Source organism: Bubalus bubalis, chromosome X (assembly GCF_019923935.1).
Source record: "Bubalus bubalis isolate 160015118507 breed Murrah chromosome X, NDDB_SH_1, whole genome shotgun sequence".
Lineage (NCBI taxonomy): Eukaryota > Metazoa > Chordata > Mammalia > Artiodactyla > Bovidae > Bubalus > Bubalus bubalis.
The window spans coordinates 141961361-141986892 of NC_059181.1; the positions used below are offsets into that span (position 1 = coordinate 141961361).

At 39.2% G+C, this 25532-nt stretch overlaps 1 protein-coding gene across 1 annotated transcript; it reads right to left on the minus strand.

Annotated features, from left to right (window-relative positions):
• Positions 1 to 36: 36 nt before the first annotated feature.
• MOSPD1 (motile sperm domain containing 1) lies at positions 37 to 24058 on the minus strand. Its single transcript, XM_006042700.4, has 6 exons — positions 23921 to 24058; positions 11130 to 11385; positions 10944 to 11019; positions 9293 to 9510; positions 4276 to 4437; positions 37 to 1826 (listed from the first exon to the last, which is right to left on the minus strand). Exons 2-6 carry the CDS (start codon positions 11281 to 11283, stop codon positions 1795 to 1797), a joined length of 642 nt encoding a protein of 213 aa, XP_006042762.1. The 5' UTR covers positions 11284 to 11385; positions 23921 to 24058; the 3' UTR covers positions 37 to 1794.
• Positions 24059 to 25532: the final 1474 nt, after the last annotated feature.

Here is a 25532-nt window from a genome sequence, read left to right on the forward strand (position 1 = left end):
ACATACCCAAACAAAATGTGTAAATCAATGTGAAACTTCAGGTCTCCATTTTCTTTTATTTTTTAAAGTAATTTCTGTTCTTTACAATGTGTGATCACACGCACACAGGCACGCACGTGCGCCTGCACTCGCACACATACACATATACACGATTTGAGATGGACAGAGAAACAAGGATAACTTTCAAACACAGACTTCCCTGGTGGCTCAGAAGGTAAAGTGTCTGCCTATAATGCGGGAGACCTGGGTTCAATTCCTGGGTTGGGAAGATCCCCTGGAGAAGGGAAATGGCAACCCACTCCAGTATTCTTGCCTGGGAAATCCCATGGACAGAGGAGCCTGGCAGGCTACAGTCCATGGGGAAGCAAAGAGTCGGACACAACTGAGCGACTTCACTTCAAACACAAGGGTAATTTTTTTTTTTAACAAAGTTCAAAATAGATTACATTTATGTGCTTTTTAGTCATTACACAATGTACAGACATGATCCATTTAATGATTTATGCTCCCCAAATGGTTAAACAATGAAGATTTTCTATGAAAGAGTATACATAAAAGCTTTGACTTTAGAAGCAAAGTACTGTTTCTTGCAAAAACCAACATCAGGCATATATCTTGTGTTTATCCTTGAGAATACTACAGTAGCAGTGCATAAATTCATTCTGTAAAAAGATCTGAAACATGATTTTCAAGAGACTCAATGCATTGTGCTCTCAGATAAAAATCCTAAGTCAAAAGATCAATTACTACAACACTAACAGTTAAAACTGCATATATATGTTAGAGATCAGAAGAGCTATAAAGAAATGTAAATAGTTGTGCTTCAGGGGACTTTTTTGGTAAAGTTGTTTTAATAATAAATACAAACTTATAAATACAACTTAAAAAATATCTCAGTGACTGGTATAAAATAGACAGATATCAAGGATTTTTTATGTTGATGCTTGGCTTAGAGTTTAAAGGTGAAAAATCATCTCCACACAAACCACCTGGCATTGGTAGCCCCAATCTGGGCTAGTACCTTACAGTCAGGCAGAGGGCTATGGAGAAAAGACAAGGGATTTTCCTCCCATTACCATAAAGCATTATCCAGAGGTAAAGCTAGGGTGTACCAAGTAACTAAACGAATGTCTACCTTCCTTTAGAATTCTTAGACCAAATAGAATGGTCACCCTACTTCTTGGTGGCTGGACCACAACCTATTCTGCAGTTCATCAAATGAATTAAATATGTCTTCTGTGAGAGACTAAGCATGATCCCTCAGTACTTTATCCTTTTAATTACTCTCTACATATTGACTGTAAAACTCGTATTTTAGAAACACCATGGCAACTGTTTATAATGGTAAAGGACAAGGCATAGTTTACATAGGAACACTGATGTTCGTACCTAGGAAGTAAATGTACTTTTACTTTTAGGCTGGTCAGTTTGCTCTTTTAGGCCTTTAACTTTGAAGAACACATGACTGCAACAATCAAAGTGAATTAGAAAAAGGATGAGGAAATAACAAATGTCTTAATTAAGTCTTTTGCATGGGTGGCTTAGATGTAAAAAGAATTTCTTCAAATAATTTCCTAAGTGTCACTCAGAAGCCTCCTTGCTATCTGTAACATAATGTGCTGGAGTCCTTGGAATAAAATTATAGAGTAATTTAAAATATATATTATACATTTGAAATGATTGTAAATCATTCAATAGTTTGTAGCATGTTAATGGGGTGAAATAGAGATAAAAGGCAGTCCACATTCATATTTTCAAGATAAATGTACTTTAGAAGTCAACTGAACTCCTTGTTCATGTTCTAAATATAGCCATTGTGATAAGACCTGAAAGAAAAAATTGGAGCACAGTTAAAGACATGCATTTTACAAAATCTTTACAGCACAAAGCCAGGCACTCTACCAAGAACTCAAAATAAATTTGAATTTTGATACTATACAGATACTATAGCGGAAGATATCCAATATATAGTAATTGGCAGTCATTGGATAGATTTAAATAAATCACTAATGTCTGGCCATAGCTAATTTTTTAACCATTAAATATATCTCTCACATTTTCCAGTCACATCAGCTATAATAATAGCAGACATGGCAGTTTAAAGTGTCAGTAGACGCAGCCAACTTTATCAACAAAAACAACGTAAGCCTATTTGTATTCCAGTGTCCTAGAGCCACAGAGAGACAAAAGCATATATTTCTGCTTAGCTTGTTCCTTTGGAAGAGACTCCATACATAAGAATTTTAATAATATAAGAATATACTCGGTCCTAAATGGTTCTTAAAAAGTGAGTGATAAAGTACAGAGAAGGAAAATAATCTCATAGGACTTGGGGCAAAGATGCCCCAAAAGGTTAGGCTGAAGTAAGCCTAAAAGATGAACAGGAAAGACAGAAAACAGTAAGATGGGCTGGCATTTCAGGTGAGTGAATGGCAAGAACAAGGGCATAGAGGTAGGACTGGGGCTCCAGATGAGCTTTGGGAGGTCAATAAATAACCTAACGGGCTCTAAACAAGGATTTACATAGAGAAGCAGCTAGACAAGATTAACTCAGAGAGGACTCGGAGCATGGAGTCTTCAGTGTCAAACTATGGAGTTATACTTCATTCTATGGATTATGGGGAATCATTGAAGGTTGTTGAGTAGAGTGGTGGTGGTGAAACCAACCCAGAATTGAAATCAACCTGACAGTAATGTGATGGGTGATTTTGGTTGAGGGGGAAATAACGGGGATAAAAGGGGGAGGAATAGGAAGAGAAGGGACACAGATAGAAGTCAGGGAGACAACTCAGGAGACAATTTTGAAGTTTAAAAAAAGTGAGCACACCAAGGAACTGAAAAGAGTTGGCATCTCAAAAGAGGTGAGAGGAGACAATGAGGAAAGAGTCATGCATCACCAGAATCCTAATCTTTGACACATGGTAGGTATTGAATAAATGTTTGTTCATTTGAACTAATTAACTATAAGATTTCAAGCCAGGATGACTGAAAGAAATGATTCAATAGCAGACAAGGGAACTAGTTTAAAGAGAAAGGACCACAATATTAAACAAAGCTGCCTTGGTTCATCTTTATCACTGTATGTGCTTTGTGTGTTTCCCTAAGGTCAATTCCTAGAAGTGGAAATGCTGTATAATGGAGTGTATGCAGTTTACATTTTATACATGTTTTGCATGCATGCTAAGTCACTTCAGTTGTATCTGATTTTTTGTGACCCCATGGACTGTAGCCCGCCAGACTCCGCTGTCCATGGGATTTCCCAGGCAAGAATACTGGAGTGGGTGACTATTTCCTTCTCCAGGGGATTTTCCAGACCCAGGGACAAACCTGTCTCTTGTGTCTCCTGCATCGGCAGGCGGGTTCTTTACCACTAGCGCCACCTGGGAATCCCATACAGTTGTAAATCAGCAAAAGGACAATAATGGAATAAATATAGTATTTGGTACTAGATAAATAAGTTCGAAAGAACCAAATGTAAGCCAACAATTAAATCTTAAAATACATTTTACCTCAACATGCTTCTGAAGCAATATTTTTTTGTTTTTCTTTAAAAAAAAAATCAAGCCACCACCATCACCCCATATACACATAAACCACCACTACCACCTCCAGGCCATAAAAATTGCCTACATAGGGAGGGGCAACATAGGCGTAGAGGACTAGGAAGTACAAACTGTTGGGTATGAGGCTCAAGGATGTACTGTATAACACAGGGAATGTAGTCAATATTTGTAATAACTGTAAGTGGAAAGTAATCTTTAAAATTGTGTTAAAATTTTAAAAAATTAAAAAGAATCAATTATAATCAATAGACCTTAGGCGAGCCATTTAAAGATTCTGGGCCTTGATTCATGTTAGGAATGCTTGCTTTAGGTTTAATATTAGTGTTTCTATAACTTTCATGTTTCTACAATGTATACTTTAAGTGTTTAGGATACAATTTAGTCCAGAATAGATTTTTTTAAAGAAATAATGGGATAAATAAAGGAATAATGTATTCTTCTTTTCAAGAAAAAAACCTGCCTATGCTATGCCCTGGTGGCTCAGAGGTTAAAGCGTCTGCCTGCAATGCGGGAGACCCGGGTTTGATCCCTGGGTCGGGAAGATCCCCTGGAGAAGGAAATGGCAACCCACTCCAGTATTCTTGCCTGGAGAATCCCATGGAGGGAGGAGCCTGGTGGGCTCCAGTCCATGGGGTCACAAAGAGTTGGACACGACTGAGTCAAACTAGTACTAGTAGTATGCTATGCCCCAATGCATCTTTAAAACACTTACCTAAGATATAAGCAGCCACTAATTTTTGATTCACACTTAAGTGGAGGTAGAGAGGCACCAGCGATTCCACATCCCCCAGCGTGGGAAGCATCAGAGCTGTAATACACACCACTGCCAGGAAGACAGTCAGTAAACTAGGTCCTGAGGAGACAGTTCTGTTTTCTGTAAAAAGACAAGAATTCCTGAGATTTCTTCTAAAAACAACTTAGATAAAAGTTCATTCATATAGACTGGCCACCACTCACCAGGATTCTGGTTTTGTCTAACTTCTCTGATACTTTCTCCATCATTCCCATCCCATGGGACCTTATCTGTTGGACTTATCTGGAAGCCCATTACAGGATGGAATGTTCTAGTGGCCATCATCCTTTCCCCACCACCCCACTGGAATTTGTAGAAAGTGTTTGAGCATGTATCACCTGTGTATGTTTACAAATTATAGGCATAAGTACTGTACTATTACATTTAATATGAAATATGCAAATAGAATTTTAATAGAATGGGCTAAACACAGATAGAAATTGAAGTTCTAGCATTGTCTTCCCATATCCCTCATGCACTACTTGTGTGTCCACTTTGGAGCCCACTGCAGTAGAGCTACACTACCTTCTGGGAGTATCTTTGGTAGACCTTGAGACAGGTTTGGTCCTAATAACTGCAGCATCCTGCTACCATTTTGGAAAATGTTAAGGCACCAGAAAAGGTTCAACTTTAATGTTATTAAAACTGCCTATGAAAATTCTTGCCCTCCACTCTACCTGCATTTATAGTACAGAAGAAAACAGCAGAGACAATATCCGGCAAATAGTCTGCTAAATGAAATAACTGAGTCACAAAAGGACAAATACTACACGATTCCATTTGTATGAGAAATCTCAAATAGACAAACTCATAGAATCAGAGTAGAATGTTGGCTGCCAGGGGCCAGGTTGCTAATCAATGAGCATAAAAATCTCAGTTATGCAAGATGAGTAAGTTCTAGAGATCTGCTGTACAGCATTGTACCTACAGTCCACGATACTATATTGTACACAAAAAGTAGTTAAAACAGTAAATATCATATTGTGTTCTTACTATAATAATATAAAATTTTTAAACATTTATTATCAGGTCTGCCCTTCTATAGATCTGGCTGTACAGAACTATATAGTATTCATACCCATATTTTTAAGAAACCCACCAGAATTTTCTGTCTTACAGCTTTTCCCACTACCCTTCTTTTCATTAAAAGAAATAGCCAACAGCAACACAATCTTTGTGTTTTATTAATGAAAAACACTGTTCATTTTATTATTAGATGCAGCTTTTCTAAATTATTAATACCTTAGCTGTTGTGTGAAGCTTAATTGAGCCTCACCAAAGCCAGATAGCTGAAAACAAATTCAAAGTTTACAGTGATTATTGCTTGAGATGAAACAATAGCATAAATGCCTAAAAACAAGTCTGTCTTTTGCTAATGAATATAGTACTTTTTGTCCTTGTTGCAAAGGTAAGTTTTCAAGGCAAATATTTCTGACAACTACACTGCTCAATGCAAACCCACAGTTTTATTCCTTGAAAGATAATTTCAAGAAATTTTTACTGTTTAGAGAAATTTCAAAAACATTCACATAAATGCTTGACATTTTTCAAAGTGGAGAGTTTTTCTGATACTACAGGGTTGTAAAAATTTCACAGATACAGAAAAAAATAAGGGTTCTTCAGTAATCCCATCTTCTTAGAGATAACACTGTTAATAGCTTGGTATATAGATCCTTGCAGATTTTATAAATGCCCATATAAACATGTAAAATGATTTTTTACTTAAATGAGACCATATTATACATACTGTTCTTAACTTTTTACTCTCACTTGGAAAAATATTTGACTCTCTTTTTATGTCAATAAAGGACCATTCTATTGTGTTGTTGTTTAGTCACTAAGTTGTGTCCAATTCCCATGGACTGCAGCCCGCCAGGCTCCTCTGTCCATGGGATTTCCCAGGCAAGAATACTGGAGTGGGTTGTCATTTCCTTCTCCAGGGGATCTTCCCCACACTGAGCCACCAGGGAAGCCCATTCTATTAAATCCTTGTAAATGTCTGCATGACATTCCATCTTTTGAATATTTGTAATTTAATCAATCCCCAATTTATAGACTTTTAGGTCATTTTCAATTCTTTATTATTATAATCAGTAATAAAGAAAGTAGTTTTCTTAAGCCAAATAGCACTAGCTCAAACCTGGCATCAGGCATAGCAGTTTTTTAGTAATATAATTAAGATAAACCCACTAAGATTCAGATGAATCCTTTTAAAACACCTTTTTAATGACCTGGGCTTTGGTATTTTGTGAAAGTATGCTTTGTGGGTTTCTCTTCAATTTCTGTTAAATGAAATATATATATATGTATATATTTATATTTATGCTCATAGACAAGGTCTAGAAAGTAACACGGAACACATAAAGGCAGATTTGTTAAGTGTGTGGGATTATAGGTATTGTTTCCTTCCTTTAATTTGTTACTAAGATGTCTTTTATACAATACATAAACTTGAGAAGAATTCCTCATTTTTACTGCCTTTCACTACATTTTAAGATCCAAATATCTTGAGATATAGCCTCTAACCATTTTTCCAGCAAAACTCAAAGAGAGAACCTCACAATATTGTTGTGCCTATAACATACCTAATAAACATTTTCTACAGCTAAAGACATGCAAAAATAATGACTCCCATAGAACAATTGCAATTTCTTTCAACATTTTGATTCAGAGAAACATAATGAAAAACCTAGAATTCCATATACTGGAAACCATACATAATTTACTATTAATTTAATAAACAAGAGAAGCTAAAAATATCACTCTGTGAGCCTAGATTGAATAAGTTACTCTTACACTCTATTACTTTACTCAATTTCCTGCCATATTATTAGAAGCATTGGGGTAACTACCCACAAATGGGACTTGCTGGCCGAGACTGTGGGGAGTGAGGAGCTCTACTGTGGTATTGCCCTTGCTCTACAAAGGAGCAGGAGACTTGGAAACTTTTTAAGATAAAGAAAAACAATCCAACAGACTACCAGGTGAGAAGTCCAGCCTTTCTACTGAGGCCCATGTACATATTTCCTGTATAACTACTCTGTGCCGGGCACTGTGCTAGGTGCCAAGGACATAATGATGAACCAGACAAATAAGGTGCCTGCCTTCTTGAGCTTCCTGACAAGGATGGCTTAGAGAGGTGTTTTTCCCCCCAAAAACAGAGACTACCATGTACTATGCCAATATCACCGATTCTATTCATCTACTTACTCCAATTTTACATTAGAACAATTCTCTAATGTACCTGAGATACAAAGGTTTGTTACACACATAAAATAAGAAGAAAATGTTCAATTAATACACATTTGTATTTTAGGATGATTTTCACTTGAATTCTAACAAATTTAAAAATAAAAGAAAAAAAATATGTAAAACACTAAACCCTCTTGGGCATCACACCAGTCTGTTAAACACAAAAGTGATCTCCAATGACCACTTTAAATTACAAAATTAACACCCCAAACCAAACACTCAGATGGCCTTTCTTCTTCTATAGAAGGCATTTTAAAAGAGGAATCTTGCATTTCACATCTATTTATAAGTCAACTTCACAGTACCGATTGGACATCAAAGTGTCCATTTGACGTCATCAAATGTCATCAAAGTGACATTTGACAGAGATTCTCTTTCACCTTCAAAACATGAAAAACTAGTTCTGTCAGTTAATAACAGTTGCTGAGAAGAAAACAATCTACTAACTACTACCTAATTCCTAGTCTTGGTATCACCAGCGAACCTGGGCACTCCCTGCATGGAATGAGAAGACACTTGCCTCCAGCCAATGCCTGTCTTGTCAAAATAAACATTCTAAGATGAACAAACTGATAGGGATTTAAGAATTAATGTAATGACAAGTAGATGGTTTTTATTCCTTTATATATAGTGTTGCGATTTCAAGAACAGGTGCTATCACATTTATATATCATGATCAAAAAGTCACCATGCTTTTCTATGGAAAGTTTTCTCTTCCTCCCTTTATAATAGGGTTGAAGGGAGATAAGAAGAAGATCAAAGAATGGGGGAATGATGTCCAAAGAGTTGAATATGAGGATACTGTCGATGTTGAAAGAATATATCATAGCACTCCTGAATATCTAAGCTGGAAGGAAATGAGGAATGGAGAGGGATTCAATTAACAGTCCACAGGGGAAGGGGATATTATAATCTACTTAGTTTAATTAACTTCAACTTTAATGAGGTTTTTTTTCCAAAATAATATGAAAAGTGCACCAAACTTGGCCTACTGCCAAGCACAATTTCTCTCCTTCTTCGAATTAATTCAATGAGAAAGGATATAGGAAAGTCACAGAAACAAAAGTACAGAATTGCCAAATTGTGCTAGCATTGTAAAGTACAGTGCCTGCAGTCTCAGGTTTTATAGACTGAAAAGCTCTGGCAATGACTGCCCCTGCCTTACAGCCCTGTCTCAGTTCAGTTCAGTTCAGTCGCTCAGTCATGTCCGACTCTTCGCGACCCCATGAATCGCAGCACGCCAGGCCTCCCTGTCCATCACAAACTCCCAGAGTTCACTCAGACTCACGTCCATCGAGTCAGTGATGCCATCCAGCCATCTCATCCTCTGTCGTCCCCTTCTCCTCCTGCCCCCAATCCCTCCCAGCATCAGAGTCTTTTCCAATGAGTGAGCTCTTCGCATGAGGTGGCCAAAGTACTGGAGTTTCAGCTTTAGCAGCCCTGTCTAGTGGAGTTATTTTCTCCCCTAAAAGGCCAGCTTGAGGTCTCTTGTTCAATTCTAGGTACCTGATCTCTACATTCACTTTTGAAGTAGTCAACTAGGTTTAGAGTGGCAGGTTATTGTTCTAGTAATTATTCTTTGCTCCCTGATTCATTTAAAGTAAGAAACATGTAAGACCTCAAAAGGACTTTAACAACCCAAAGTAAAACAAAACAAAACAAAAAACCAACACAACGCAGTTACCTGGTTGAAACGACTGCTCAAAAAACAAACTTTCAGTTAAATGTTCTTTTATTCTTTTTTCCTCCTCTTCCTTTTGTTGTTCTTTTGCGGACGGGAGAAGAGTAGCCACAACCTCTTTCCTTCCTAAAGCCTTCCTCTGGCTTTGCTCGGAAACTTGGAGACGGAATTTGTCTATTACGCCATAGTGACAGGATCGGACATCTCTATGACGAATTACACTGAAACATTGAAAAAGAACAAATGCGGTTTAGGTTTCAAACAGAATTCTGCAAGAGATTTCATACATATTTACTGAGTGTAACCAAATACTCAAATACAGAAACTTGTTGATGATGTTTTTTTAAAAAAAAAAAAAAATCACAGTATAACCCCAAAAGAAATGGGTAATTCTTAAATATTTGATGAATAAGAGTCTAAAATAAAAGGATAGGTAAAGGAAATTCCTTTCCACAATGACATTTTTTCCTGGATATCTCTGTGTAGCAATATTTACTAAAGAGGATTATATATGAAATTGTTTCTTCCCCACAAAAGTCTCAAAAATTCCTATTGCCACTTATTTATTGTTCAAAAAACAAAATAACAAACCTCACCCTAGACTTCAATTAAAATTGAAGTCCATGCACAAAGGCAAAAATAAGCAATCGAATAAGTAGGTAATCCAGTAAGACCAATGCAACAGAAGGCTAACAATACATTTCTGTATTTCTCTGAAAAGAGTATAAAGCAGTGTAATTTTTTATGAAAGTTATCTTCAGTGCCATTCATTTTTACTTTATTCTTAATAGAGAACACAAAACAATTAAGTCAAAGGTAACACATTTATGGGGCAAGATACTATATTTCTTTGGAATAGTCCTTATCATGTACACAGTGAAAATCAAAGAAATATGCAAAAAAACATATCATCAAAGATACATCATTTTATGGCTCTGAGATGATGAAAATATATGCCAGAGAAAAAACTTCTGCTTCTCATTCTCATGGAAGATTTAAAGCAATACAGTTTACTTGGTAGCTTAAATTAAGGGCTGGTCATTAGATCCATCTGGTCACCTCTAGTTTTAAAGTGAAAGTTAAATATGAACAGCTTGAACAAACAATCATTTATCTGACACTTTAAGGCCAAATTATCTGGAAGAGCTCAGCTAACATTTTCCAGATGAGTAGTTATACACTTGCTTCCTGTTTGTATAGACTAACTCAGTTTTATTACTGAATCATTTCAGATGAATTTATATTACTATTTTTCTCAGAGTGTAGCATTATTAGTCCCTCAATTGTCACTATAATAGCAAGATGTTCCAAAGAAGACTAAATTCCCTATTATAGCTAGAGAAATGTACAGGATTAAGTTAGAACTTTAATTTCATAAATCTCTCTGCTATGACTAAACGCACAACCACGAGGAAATGTTCATGGAAATATTAACACACACCTTGGCTCCAACATAATGAATTATTATGTGGCCAACCTGTTTAGAATTTCTTAGAAACTTCTTAAAAAGAATGTTGACAGACAAACTCTCAGCAAAAATTCAAAATGTAATGAGTGCCAAGGTGGAGCAGCTTTAAGAAAAGATCTTTTGCAAGTTAAACACATAAATATCAACACACTGAAAATATATTACCAGGAAGTGCTTTTGACTTACATATCCATACAACACTGAGGCTTTACTGCACCTGCAGCGTCAACGACAACATACTTATTTGGAGTAGTACACAAAACTGAAAGAAAAAGTCACAATGGCCATTAGTGATTTTTAAAAAATTAGTTTCTACAAGTCAAAAATTAGTAGGGAGTAGTTCAATCCATACAACAGACCTAGGAGACTCACCTTTGAACTTCAAGGCAAACTCATAGGGATTATAGAGTGTCAACACTTGCTTATGTGTTGACTGGTCATCTGCATAAAATATTAGCTCTGTGGGAAACACAAAGACAGGAAGATTTCCTTCCACTAACTCTGGCTGTCTTTTTTGTTGATGCATTGGCACTAAATCCCCCTCGCTGAGGCGTCGGTTTTTACAGTCTCAAATCTACTTGGGGTTTTTCTTAAAAATCAGTTAAAAACTCCAAAGCATTTTGGCAATCTGGAAAGAGAAGAGAGAAAGCAAGCTGAGTGATAACTGTTTTTCATGAGCTAGCTGTGACTAGCATGGTTAGCATACATTAAAACAGTCCCCAAATCATTTAAACATGCCTTTGACTTTTCCTCTTGGTTTACTTATACAGGTTCTACTAAACTCTGCAAAGAAACTTATACATGCTCCTTTCACATTTGGGATATCAACCTATGATAAGTTACTTACAAACTTGAATACAGGAATAAAGAAGGCTTCCTATTTAATCACCCTCAAAGAGGTGCGACCAAAGGGTTGTCAGTATTTTAAAACCTCAGATTAAAAAAAAAGAATACATTTTGTTACAACATATTTTATGTGAGCCAATCAGAATTCTTAAAGAAGAAAAAAAAAGTAAGCTTCCATGATTTACAGGGGAAAAACACAAGACTCACTTTTTTAATACTCATTATTTAGTCGCTAAGTCATGTTCGATTCTTGGTGACCCCATGAACTACAGAATGCAAGGCTTCCCTTCACTATCTCCTGGAGTTAGCTCAAATTCATGTCCATTGAGTCAGTGATGCCATCCAACCATCTCATTCTCTGTCACCTACTTCTCCTCCTGCCCTCAATCTTTCCCAGAATCAGGGTCTTTTCCAGTGAGTCGGCTCTTCGAATCAGGTGGCCAGAACATTGGTGCTTCATCATCAGTCCTTCCAATGAATATTCAGGGTTGATTTCCTTTAGGATTGACTGGTTTGATCTCCTTGCTGTCCAAGGGACTCTCAAAAGTCTTCTCCAGCACCACAATTTGAAAGCATCAATTCCTCAGCACTCAGCCTTCTTTATGGGCCAACTCTCACATCCATACAAGACTACTGGAAAAACCATAGCTTTGACTATATGAACCTTTGTCAGCAAAGTGATTTCTCTGCCTTTTAATACATTGTCTAGGTTTTTCATAGTTTTTCTTCCAATGAGCAAGCTCTTTTAATTTCGTGGCTGGAGTCACTGTCGGCAGTGATTTTAGAGCCCAAGAATATAAAATCTGCCACTGCTTCCACTTTTTCCCCATTTATTTGCCATGAAGTGATGGGACCAGATGCCATGATCTTAATTTTTTGAATGTTGAGTTTTAAGCCAGCTTTTTCACTCTCCTCTTTCACCTTCATCAAGAGGCTTTTTAGTTCCTCTTCCCTTTCTGCCATAAGGGTGGTGTCATTTGCATATCTGAGGCTGCTGATCTTTCTCCTGGCAATCTTGATTCCAGCTTGTGCTTCTTCCAGCCCAGCGTTTCTCATGATGTACTCTGCATATACGTTAAATAAGCAGGGTGACAATATACAGCCTTGCCGTACTCCTTTCCCAATTTTGAACCAGTCTATTGTTCCATGTCTGGTTCTAACTGTTTCTTCTTGTGCATACAGGTTTCTCAGGAGACAGGTAAGGTGGTCTGGTATTCCCATCTCTTTAAGAATTTCTCACAGTTTATTGTGATCCACACAAAGGCTTTAGCATAGTCAATGAAGCAGAAGTATTTCTGGAATTCTCTTTGTTTTTTTCTATGATCCAACAGATGGCAATTTTATCTCCGGTTCCTCTACCTTTCCTAAATCCAGTTTGTACACCTGGAAGTTCTCAGTTCACGTACTGGAGAACAGTAATACCAAAGAAGTTCTCGCATTATTGCGGATGTTCTAGGCCCCATATTAGATTTCCCAACCTGGGGATCCAGCAAAGGGACTGGAAATCCCCAGGGAATCTGACTTTGGAGGTCAGCGGGATTTGATTACAGAGCTTCCACAGGACTTGGGGAAACAGAGACTCTTGGAGGGCACAAACAAACCTTGTGCACACCAGGATGCAGGGGAAAGGAGCACTGACCCCACAAGAGACTGAGCCAGACATGTCTGTGAGTGTTTGAAAGTCTCCTGCAGAGGAGTGGGTTGGCAGTGGCCTATCGCAGAGACAGGGGCGCTGGCAGCAGCAGTCCTGGGAGGCGCGTGTTGGCATAAGTCCTTTTGGAGGTCGCCTCTAGCCCTACCACAGAGCCTGTAGACTCCAGAACTGGGCCTCCCCAGGTCAAACAACCAATAGGGAGGGAGCACAGCCCCACCTATCAGCAGACAATTGGATTAAAGATTTTTTGAGCATTGGCTCTGCCCACCAAAGCAAGACCCAGTTTTCCCCATAGCTAGCTAGTCCCTCCCATCAGGAAGCTTCCACAAGCCTCTCATCCTCATCCATCAGAGGGCAGACAAAGGAGTCAAGAACTACAATCCCACAGCCTCCAGAGCAAAAACCACAATCACAGAAAGCTAACCAAAATGATCACATGGATCACAGCCTTGTGTAACTCAATGAAGCTATGAGCCATGCTGCGCAGGGCCACCCAAGAAGGACAGGTCATGGTGTAGAATTCTGACAAAATGTGGTCCACTGGAGAAGAGAATGGCAAGCCACTCCAGTATTCTTGCCTCAAGAACCCCATGAACAACATGAAAAAGCAAAAAAAAAAAAAAATCATCATTACAACAATGCTTTAGTTAGTGCCTCTGGCAGCGTGGGTGGGACAGTTCTCTTAATCATTTTTCTATTGAAACCCACAAACAGAAATGTCTTGAAAAGAAGCCGAATATCCAAACTTGCTGAGTTTTCTATGCAAATTCAAGTCAGTTAGCAAGCCTTGGCATGCAAGTGGCACAATGCCTCCCCTCCTACATAAGTACACAAGCTTTGTGAGAGCTATTTTCTTCCAACTTCAGAGACCTTTTTGGATTCCTTCTGGGGCTCTTGAATATGTTCCAGAAAGTTGTAGCTGGCAGAAGTCTGCCTGTCTGATAAGTAATGTTTCTGCATTTATTTCCTAATCTAATTTTGATCAACAACATTCTTAGTTAGCACCCCAAATATGGCTTTGTAAAATAAAATATGAAAGCAAAAATATACAATCACAGAAAATGTCTGAGTTTTACCTTGTAGATCACAGCTTTAGAATAGGCCACAAACCATTTAATACTTTGCACTCAAGTTCTCATACACTCAAAGAGAAATATTAACAAATGATTACATTGTTTGATTTCTACCAGCTATCAGGGCTGTGATTCTGACTGGGGCTTTGTCCACTTTTATCAAATAGGATACTGTATAATCATGTATGCACATTTTTATTCTTTTTTCCCAGCTGAACATTGTTGTTCAGTCGCTAACTCATGTCTGACTCTTTGTGACCCCATGGGTTGTCCTTCAACATCTCCCAGAGCTTGCTCAAACTCATGTCCATTGGGTTGGTGATCCCATGCAACCATCTCATCCTCTGTTGCCCCTGTCTCCTCCTGCCCACAATCTTTTAGGTGAGGAACTATGTCAAGAGCTGCACAGAGATACAAAAATGAATAATGCACTGGCCTTGCTCTCCAGAGACTCTAGTCTAACTGAAGAGACAAAACAAATATTTAAGCTACTTTTATTATAATGCATACTGCTGTATATAAAGTGCTAGGGAGTTAGAAGACTGCCTGGATAATTCTACCTGGAAGAGAGGCCAGGAGATAATATTTGGGGTGGCCCTTAAAGAAAAGAAAGGCTTCTGTGTTGGGGGGAGTGAGCAGGGAGGGCATTCATTCCTGGGGATCAGCATAAGCAAAGACACAAGACTGTGAAAGCAAGGCAGAAGCTTGGTAAGGTCAGCATCCACAGGCTGCCCCAGAGCCCACTTTCTGTTTGTACACTTACGGCATGCCTATAGCTCATATGTGTTAGGTTGTTGTTACTGTTTTGACTAAGCTCAAAGCACTCGACATTTTTATTAATAATAATATTTTACATAGGTTTAATTTACAACAAATTACAAACTTCTTATTAATTATATATACCGAATGAATTGATATATGTAAAGCCTTTAGCACTTGCTATAGGCAAGGTGCTACTCTAAGTATTCGTTGCTATTACTAAATTAGGAAAAGACCAGACAGACAAAAAAAATGCCAGAAGGCCTCTCTTTGTCCAGTATTCTTTCCACTATACCAAACTAACTGTCCATTTCAATAAAAGAAAACTAAAGTTATTCTGAAAAGCATCTGATAAAATTATTTTACTTCTAAGTTTTTATTTGCCATAAATTTCATTCCTTTGTTAAGAGCTATACACATTTCTATTTGGATAATGTACTCCTGGAAGTTTGGGATACTTTTTTGAATAGAAAATGATAAGCTCTACAATTACTTTCTTAATAAGCTTAGCTATCAGGAATAGAACAACCAAATTTGGCATCACTAAATAATATTCAACATCTTACTCTAAAATTCAAGGTGAGAATTTAGCTTATGATAAAAGGTAGCATCTCTAATTTGTGGAACATAGTTCAGTCAAATGTTGATAAAATCAGGTATCCACCTAGAAAAAAAGTTGATTTTATGCCTCACTCCTTATAAAATTCCAAAATTTAATTGTAATAAATCCCAAATGGTACAAAGCTTTAAATGTATTTTTAAAAACATAAAAGCACTAGAAACCATGGGAAATCTGTTGTTTTTTTTTATATAATCTTAGGCTAACAACCAGAAACCAAAAAGATAATAAATTCAACTATACAAAAATTTTTAAAGTTCTGCATGGCAAATAAATTTTATAAGTAAAGCTGAAAGAACATTTTAAATTCATATCACAGGCAGCGTGTAACTCCCCTACTATATACAGAGGACCCATAAATCATTAAAAAAAGATAATGCAATATAAAAATGAGCAAACACTGTAATATTTTATAGAAAAGGACATACAAATTGTTTTTAAAGTTACAAAAGTATGTGTAACTTCACTCACAAGAGAAATACAAACTAAATCTATACCAAAATACATGTTTTTACCTGTCAAATTGGCAAAAATAAAAATGTTTGACAGTACATGGTGGGAGCAATCAGGCATGTTCTTACATTGCTTCCAAGGATATAAATATAAATTGGCACATCCACTATACCTGCTAAAATTAAATGTATATAACTCTCAGATCTAGAGATTCTACTTCTAGGAATGTGTTGGGCATAAATATTCCCAAATAGTCCCCTTGTGTGAAATCCTGTATGAGGAAGGTTTGAGGGATTCTTTTTTTTGGAGGGGTTTTTTTTTTTTTTTTTCTTGCAGCACTGAGTATTAATAAAATAATTTATGTGAGGCACATAGAATGAAGCTTGGCATGCAAGAAGGGCTAGTTGTTGCAACAGCAGAAGATTGGAAACAGCCCAAATGGTCATTAATAAGATTTCATTAAATTAAGTATGATAAAGTCATTTGCTGGGATACCAGCTATCTATCAAGAAGAAAGGGGAAGCGCTTTGGCAGGGCGCAATGCAGACTATAGGATATGCTAGTTTTGGTGTGGAAAAGGGAGATAAAAGACTATGTAAACCTATTTTCTTGGATATGGGGAAAATATCTTTGGAAGGACAGCCAGGGCTGCCCCTGGAAGGACAAACTGAATGGCTGAGGACAGGGGTGAGAGGGAGTTTTCTCTGAATACTGTTTTATATCTTTTGAATTCTGAACCACATGAAGACCTAATTTAAAAGTAAAAAAAAAAAAAAAGGTTGAATCAAACAATAACTCTACTAGAGGCTAATTTGAGAAAGGTGCCAGTTTTGAAACATAAGGTATTTAGAAACCATGTGTGAAAAATCTGTTAACTGCTCTTTCCAATTTATGATCTTTTAATAACATTGAAAACCTTAACCTATGTGTTAAATAGAATGATTTTAATTATTTAAGATAAGTTAATATGCAACAGAAACTCAATACAATGAGAAAAAGTAAGATTTATTGAAGATGACTTGCAAACCTAGGAAAATATAAAACTTTGTCACAAAGGAATATGAGGCGGTTTGTAAATCTGACTGAGAAGTCAAAATTAAACACACAGAACAAGTGCTAAACTCTTGTTTCTAACCTCAAGAAGTTAGTTGGCACAGGTCAGAGTAGATTATTAGCTTTAAATGATGGCTTAGTAGAAATTCTTATTTTTGAATTTTGAAGCTTTCTCTTTATGAGTTAAATATTTTCCCATGTATCGTGAATAGGCTGGCTGTCCCCTGGTCACCATTTTCAGCAGTTTACTATTTCTTTTCAGATTTCTGTTGCCATTTTTCACTTATCTTGGCTAAGATATAAATCGCCTCCCAAACTCCAACCAGTGGAGATGAGGGAGGAATTAGCACCAGGTCACCAGTGCAATATTATAGACTCTGCCAACAAACACAATGGAGTGTGACACCTGCCTTTAATGAATGGTTTTCCGGAGACCAACACTTTCTTTTTGCTCTAGTCAACGTTGCAAAATGATAAAATGCAAAAATTCTGGGGACAGATTATACATTAAGCTGGTAAAACCTCACGGCAAATCAGTTAATAAGGTTGCTTTCTGAAAGTCAAATACACACAGAGTCAAAGAATGTCAGCTCCTAATCCTTCTCATTTTACCAATAAGAAAAGCAGGCCCAGAGTGGTTAAGGGTCTTACCCAAGGTTACACAGGATATTGGTGGCAGAACTCTGGTCTTCAGACTCACACTTCCCTATACAATAATCATCTCCTCTGTGTCTCAGTTCAAAAATCCTGCTTCCCTGATGCTGATGGCCATTCATGCCCTCATCTCTAGAAAATTCCCCTGCTTTTCCATAAAAGAAGAATTCTCAAAGGATGACCCAAAATTCAAGTCTTGATGCATGTGTTTCCTTTTTGGTTTTATCAAGGAAAAAAACACAAACAGAGAGACAATTTCACTTACTAAGTTGCATATAGTTTCTTTTCCTGATTGTGAAAGCAGAGCTATGGCTGTCAGTAACCCAAGTTCGAGCTTCCTTTGTGGTTCAGATGGTACAGAACCTGCTTGTAATGCGGGAGACCTGGGTTCAATCTCTGGGTTGGGAAGATCCCCTGCAAGAGGCCATGGCAACCCACTGCAGTATTCTTGCCTGGAGAATCCCCATGGACAGAGAAGCCTGGTGAGCTACAGTCCATGGGGTCTAAGTTGGACACGATTGAGCGACTAAGCACAGCACAGCACAACCAAACTTTACTTTATTCTTCCTCTCTGGACGCCAAAATTTTACACATTCTTCAAAGCCTACTTCAAATGTCCCCTCTTTGTTGACTTCATCTACTGCTCTAATCTACAAGGATCTCAGTAATTTTATAACATTATTTTTTAATGTACTTATTTCATAGAGTGAATAATTTGACATTTGTTTTATGTGGAGTAATTATGACTCTCCAGATTTCAGGCATAATGCTATATTGTTTTTCTCTGGGGTTGTGCTTGTTTTGTTTTTTGCATGTGAAGACTAGAGATCAATGTTAGGCATTAGAAGATACTGAACTCAGCAGTTAACCTACAGGTGTCCACTAATAACTGGCTCCTCCATCAGCTCCCTTTCCCCATAGCTGAACACCCTTTATCCGCAAAAGACAGGCAACTGATCCCAATTAGAGGAACAGTAAATCTATGGTGGCTACCTGCCACGGGCTGGGGTAAGAGGAGAACAGAGAGCATCAGCACTCCCAGCTGCCTCTCCCCTCCCCCCTCCCTCCCACTTCCCTCTCCTCACCATCCCTGCCTCCTTCCCCCTTGCCCAACTAGGCCAGCAGGGTTTAGAAATCTGAGGCTCTGATATACCCCGGACACTACAGAAAGACAACACCACTCAGAGCTCCTGGTACCGGAAACTGCCTCATCCTTTTCCTCTGTACCCAAAGCACAGAAATGCAAACATGAATGAAATTTGAAAGAAAACCTTATGTGTGCACACCACCTTGTGACCAGTTTGCAAACTACTCTCCCTCTAAAAAAAAAAAAAAAAAAAAAAAGAGAGAGAGAGAGAGAGCCTCAACACACTGAAATCGGCACCTATACTTTCTACCCGCACTTCTGGGAGGAGACCAATACTCCAAAGTGTGACCATTTGCTGTCCTTCTCACTTAGGATGGACCAGAGGAAGGGGAAGACAAGGCTCTGAGATACACAGGGACATTTGCCCTCCCCACCCCCTGCCCTTTTTGTGGGGGGGATAGGAGGCTGCAAGAAAAATGAAAAAAGTAATTCTTGGGGATTCTTGTATCAAACTGGTTCAAAGTTTGAAACAGTTATGCATGATTCGAAGTACAGCCTGCCCCAGACACTAGTGAGCCATCTGCGTGGCTACAGTGCACCGGCTACTTCCTACCTGTCCCTGGCTCTTGTGTTTACTGATTAGGGGACCCAGCTCCACCTTCAGGCCAGTCCCCTTTTATCTGGGCATAGGGGCTATCTCTTTCTTCCATACATCGTGCAGTCTCTGCCAATGGCCAACTAAATAGTATATAGTGAACAGCAATATGTTCTTTTGCTTTACTCTCACTGGTATCAAAACCTCTCTTTCCTTCCCATTTCATAAAGTCAGCTTTCCTCATCTCTGAGCTTCTGGTATTATCTGTTAGGCTCTTTAATGGCTGGTCTGTTCCTAAAACTGACTCTTTCACAAGCAATGTTCTAATGTTCATGCTATATTAGATGGTTCACTGCTCAATATTAGGCAATTTTGTTTTTATACACTTTCTGGTTTTTTTGTATAATTTGATATCTTACAAGATTGACTGCTATAAATGATATGTATTGCTAGGCTATTACATATTTAAGATGTAAAAGTTAAGTAGTGTACGTTTTAAGGTTTAAAAGAAATAAGGATGGGGAATTCCCTGGTGGTCCAGTGATTAGGCCTCTGTGCAGGGGGCATGGGTTTGATCCCTTGTCAGGGAACTAAGATCCTGCATGCTGTGTGGCATGGCCAATAAATAAAAGAAATAAGGATGCCCTCCAATAATGTCTTTTTAAAAACATTTCTTTCTAACTAGTTATTTGCAACCTTTGTTTTACAAAATCCAAATATGTCTTCAGTTATTTCAAGATGTATGTACAATTCTCAAAGTCCATATTAATTAACTATATGAAATACATATGTTGCTATGAAGAACACTCTCAGAAGTTTGAGGATCACAAATTATTTCAACAAACATTTACTGAGCACTTATTATATACCAGGCACTGTGCTAAGGAATATGGAGAAAAGATGAAATCATGGTCTCAGCCCTCCAAAAACTCAGTCTAGTACAAAAAATGGATATACATAGTAATTAGGATAAGATGTGAGAGAGTTAAAATGCTGATAGATACAAAATACTCTGGGATCATAAAGAAAGTGACAGTCTGCCTTAAATAGGGGTTTGCAGTAGGAGTGGAGGGAGATGGGGGTGAATTCCAAGGAAGAGTATTTGTGGAGGCATGAAAGGGACTCTTAAAATGAGCTTTAGCATTGCCTATGGTTAAAAAATAGCATGTGTGGGGGAGCAGCAAAAGAGAAGGCTGGAAAGGTAAGCTGGAGCCAGATGGTGAAAATCTTCTAAGCCAAGTTTGAGAGGTTTAGACTTGATTCTGGATGCCAGCGTTTCTCAAAATGTGGTACCAGACCAGCAGCTTCACCTGGGAACTTGCTAGAAATGCAAATACTTGGGTCCCACCTTAGATCTACTGAATCAGAAATTCTGGGGTTGGGGCCCAGCTCTCTGGTTTTAGTAAGCCCTCTAAATGATTCTGATGCACACAATGCTTTGAGAACCACTGCTGCAGGCCAAGGGAAACTTGGAAGGATTTAGAACAGGGAACTGACTGGATATGATCAGAAGGAGGAGACTGGTTGCCACTCACCACTCAAGCACAGGGCCTGACTCCAAAGTAGCTACCATAAAAAAAATATTAAATGAATGTGGCATGGAGAGGTGAGGGGCTACACTAAGGCAGGAGTAATGGAGAAGAAACAGATTGTAGAGATGTTTTTTAGGTAGCTCAAGTTGAATCAGGTGACTAGGATATATCCATACAAGAGTGACCAAAATGGTTTTTATATAAAAAGCAAGCTATAATCTTGTCGACTGTATCAATTACTGAATGTTTTAAGAAGTGAGCCACACAGACTCTAGAAAAAAGGGGAGGTCAAGAGCAATTTCTATGTGTTCCCACAGGGTCAAGAGCAAAGGGTGCCCTGGCATGTACATGAATTTTCTGATCTGCTTGGCAGTTCTACATCTCCCTTGAAGTTAATAAACTGGTATTCATATTAACATAGAAATCTTTTGTGAGTTTGGTTAGTATGAATCAATCCCTGAGACTGACTGATAGTTTCTGAATGTGCTGGCAAAATGCAATTTTGAAAACCTGATTCTTGTTCTGATGATCTAATCAAGGTACTGCCAAGGGGAAAACCTGCTACAGCCTTTTTACGCTACTTTCATCACTGATCACATAGCCCATTTAATTCAGGTAGAAGCTGGAAAGAGTGAAAGAATCAGACTTTGTACTATGCCCTGAAGGTCAAGAAAGTCAGGTGAACTGTTATTTCTAATTTTGGAGGCAGGATTTAGCTGAAGCAATCTTCAATTTCCTGACAGAGAGGAGGGAGAGAAAGGTACAGGTCAACCTACATGGTTAACTTACCTAATTACCTAATGAGAATAGGACTCTAGGTACTTCTTGTCACATACTGTATGTTCCTTTCAGTTGATAACCAACATCTTGGCTTATTTAACCAGCTTATTTTATCCAAGAATAGTGCCCAATCAAAAACTGCACTATTTTGTGGAATTTGAGAGCTATAAGGGGCTCTGGAGATTAAAACAAAACTTTCAGATTACAGATGAAGAAATGGAGGGCCTCAAAGAGTAAATCACTTAATCTATTTATTGTAGGGCAAGGTTCTCCACAATGCTACAAAGTGGCAAAACAAGATTCAGAACACTAATAATCTGTTTCAGACAAGATTTAAAATTTCTCTTTCATTTTAAACTTTTTAAAATCAGAAAAAAAATAATTACTTTATTGAGCTATTAGAGACATGGGAAGCTTTTCTTGCAGTTTCTTGTTTTCTGCTTTTCAGAAATTGGAGTTAAATGTAAAAGATCCATAAGAAAAAAAAATTGAAAGCAAAAAATTTAGGAAGAAAATGTGCAAGAGTAAGTTAAGGGAAGAAACATGCATTATGTTATAAGCTATTTGTTCTATTTTCTATCTTTGCCTATAACATGGTAATTTTGTACTGAATACTGTCCATTACATTTAAATATATTTTATAAATAAAAGGAATTCAAAAATTTCAAAGATCCTGGTATGTGAGTAAATGTCTTATTCTGAGAGTTCTAGAAATGCTTCAGAAACTACCTTAATCTTGAATCCTGTTTGGATAAGAAGACGTGAACAACTTGAAAGGAACATTTGGCCCTGTTTCCTGTTTTCCAAACTTCCCACTGCTTTATAAGCAAATATATGTGTAATCTAAAAGCTGGTGTCCATCCCCTATTCAATATCCTGTATATGGTATTTTCTCCGCAGAGATTTCCCAGCACTTAGAGGAAACAAGTGGACAAGAATTTCATCAAGAATATATTATTCCCGTGTGTGCCCTGCCTGAAGAAGTAGATTTTCCCCTTCTGCCTGCAATTCACATTAACACAATGCATTCTGAAAGTACACTACTGTTTAGGCAAGATCCAAAGGACCCAATTTTTCAGGTTTATGTCCTCTTTAGCGCCCTCAAAGATTAAAAAAAAAAAAAATCCGGACTTTTTCCCCCCAAGTTAGGTCTCCTCGATTCTACTGGGACAGAAATGCTACTTCAGTCTAGAGAGGAGAGATGTCAGCTACTTTATCCAGGGGGGACACCACAGAGCATTGACGAAGGGTTGGAAGGCTGAGCAGGGAGATCAAACGGTCCATCTTAGGACTTCAGCTCCACCAGGTTGGGGCCCTGCCTTTCCAGCCCTCGTCCCCACACCGGCCGGCTCCATGTGAAACCGGTCATGTGAGCCTGTTTACAGCCGAGCAGCTGGTGCAACCATCAGGATCCGTGCGGAGGTCCAGGAAAGGAAAAGATACAGGCCACGTACCCCTTACCAACCCCCCCCCCACCATTATTGATATTTCAAGAAGGCGTTTCCTGTCACTCCCAGCCTCTCCGCCCCACTTTCATCGCCCTCCAGCGATCCCGGGACTCCTCTCTCCAGCCCAGCCGATTTCCTTCCAATTGCTCGCCGCGGGGACGGGCTGGGCTGGGAGGAAGGACGAGGACGATGACAGCCCGAAGGTGTCGACCTCCCTCCCCTAGCCCTCCTCGAAACATCCGCTAAAGAGTTGTCCCTGGAGTCTCATCCCCGGGGCAACCGAACTCTGTCTGGCAGGCACCGGGAGGATCTCGAGCCAGCTGCCTCCGCCCGGGCAAAAGCGAAACACACACGAGCCGGCCCGACCCTGGGGCGGAGATCCGCGATCGGCGAGGCAATTGACAGTCAGAGATGGGACAGCAAGGACTCCATCTGCCTTCCCCCCACCTCCCACCCGCGTCCCGGCGCCGCGGAGCCCGGCTGTCAGTCACAGAGCCAAGCTCCGGGTTTGGGTACGGCTCATTCTTTCCGCCGGGTCTCTCGGCAACGTAACTTCCACGTCTTCCCGAAGTCGGAGAAAGTGGGTGACGGGACGGTGGGGGACTCTCACCTCGGCAACACCGGCTCCTCGGAAAGCAGCTGCGATTGCTCCCTCCGGTCCTTTGTCAGCATCTCTAAGCTGCACTGCCTGCTGGGATACCGGAGGACTCAAATACCACCTCTCTCCGCCCTCGAGGATGAGCTGCAGTTGCAGGGTGGGTGGGAAGAAGGAGAAGAGGTGGAGCCGGGGGCGGGGCCGGATCCAGGGGCGGGGCTTCCTTGCTTGCTACCTGGTCTCTGGGTTTCTCCCGGCTCTCTCTGACCTGCCCCTCCTCTCTTTCCTGCTGCCCCTTGAGGAGAATGTGAACTCTTACAGAAGACAGTCTCTCGTTGCATTTGTTAGGCAGTGATCCTTGACTTATTCCCCTACACACACACACACACACACACACTGAGGACAGAAGCTAGTTAATTCTACCTCTGAGGCATCTTATTAACCACCTCTTTCTCCAAGCCATCCTCAGTGCTACAGGCTCTGTTTCAGCCCCATGATTTTTTGCTTGAATCATTGCAGTAGCCTTCTGATTAGACTCTCTCCTTCCACTCTTGTCTTTGTCTAAACCACCTCCCAGACAGCAACCAGAGGGATTTAAGATGTATATGCAACATATTACTCTTCTATTTAAAACCTTTCAATGTCTCAACAGTATCTACAACCCCTTAGCATTTTATATGAGGTCCTCTGCAACCCTTTTCTGATAACTCAATACATGAGCCCATCAACTGCCATTCCTGGAAGATAGTAGGGCCTGGGACAACTCAACCAGCACTGGCTGCCCCCAATACTCCCCCTTGAGAGGCCACACTGTCAGTAATGCTCATAGGCCCCTTTTGTTATTGTTCAGTTGCTAAGTCATGTCCAACCCTTTGCGATCCCATGGACTGCTGCACTCCAAGCTTCCCTGTCCTTTACTATCTCCTGGAGTTTGCTCAACCTCATGTTCACTGAGTCAGTGATGCATCAAACCATCTCTCCTTGGAGTATCATTAAAGAGAGAATTTTCAAAATTAAATTTTAATGATGTCCATTAAGGAGAATAAGGTACAGCCACTCTGAGCCCCCTCCCTACAAGTATAAGGCCCAAAGGATTTCTCCCAATTGTCCTATCCAAGCAATGGGCTGCCAGTAGATTTCCCTTGGGCTCAGGCTTCGGATGCCTTTGCTCCAAGATTCCCACAGTTATAATGCCCTTCTGTCTTTGCAGTACCTATCTATCTTTCAACACCCAGTGAAAATGTCACTTCCTCCAGTAAACCCTCCAGGATTGGCCATGATCACAATAAACTCTTGCCCCACCACCATATAATGTTACTTATTCTGCTTTGGAATTCTTTCTGACTTAGGTAATCACTGGTCATGTATATGTCTTCCTTTCTCTCCTGCCTAGACCAAGAATTTCTCAAACCCACCCATAGCTGGCAGCAGAATGCCTGATCCAGAAGAGACATGATACAATTGGATGAAATCCTTCAACTTCACTGCATCTGAAGCCCTAGGTAGGCCTAGAAAGGATCCCAGGCAAAACCTCATATAACCACCACCCTCCCTTTACTAGGACATCTCCATCTTGACCAGATCACGTGCCATTTTGCAAATACAAACTGGTTAGGCAGCAGAGCAT

What these genes read in the sequence shown, in the direction of transcription:
- MOSPD1 (XM_006042700.4), bottom strand. Translation starts at nt 11,283, where the DNA reads ATGCATCAACAAAAAAGACAGCCAGAGTTAGTGGAAGGAAATCTTCCT. An exon ending in CCTCAGTGTTGTATGGATAT is followed by an intron (nt 9,511 to 10,943) that starts GTAAGTCAAAAG and finishes TCAATGTTTCAG; the next exon opens with TGTAATTCGTCATAGAGATG. An exon ending in TGAGCAGTCGTTTCAACCAG is followed by an intron (nt 4,438 to 9,292) that starts GTAACTGCGTTG and finishes GTCTTTTTACAG; the next exon opens with AAAACAGAACTGTCTCCTCA.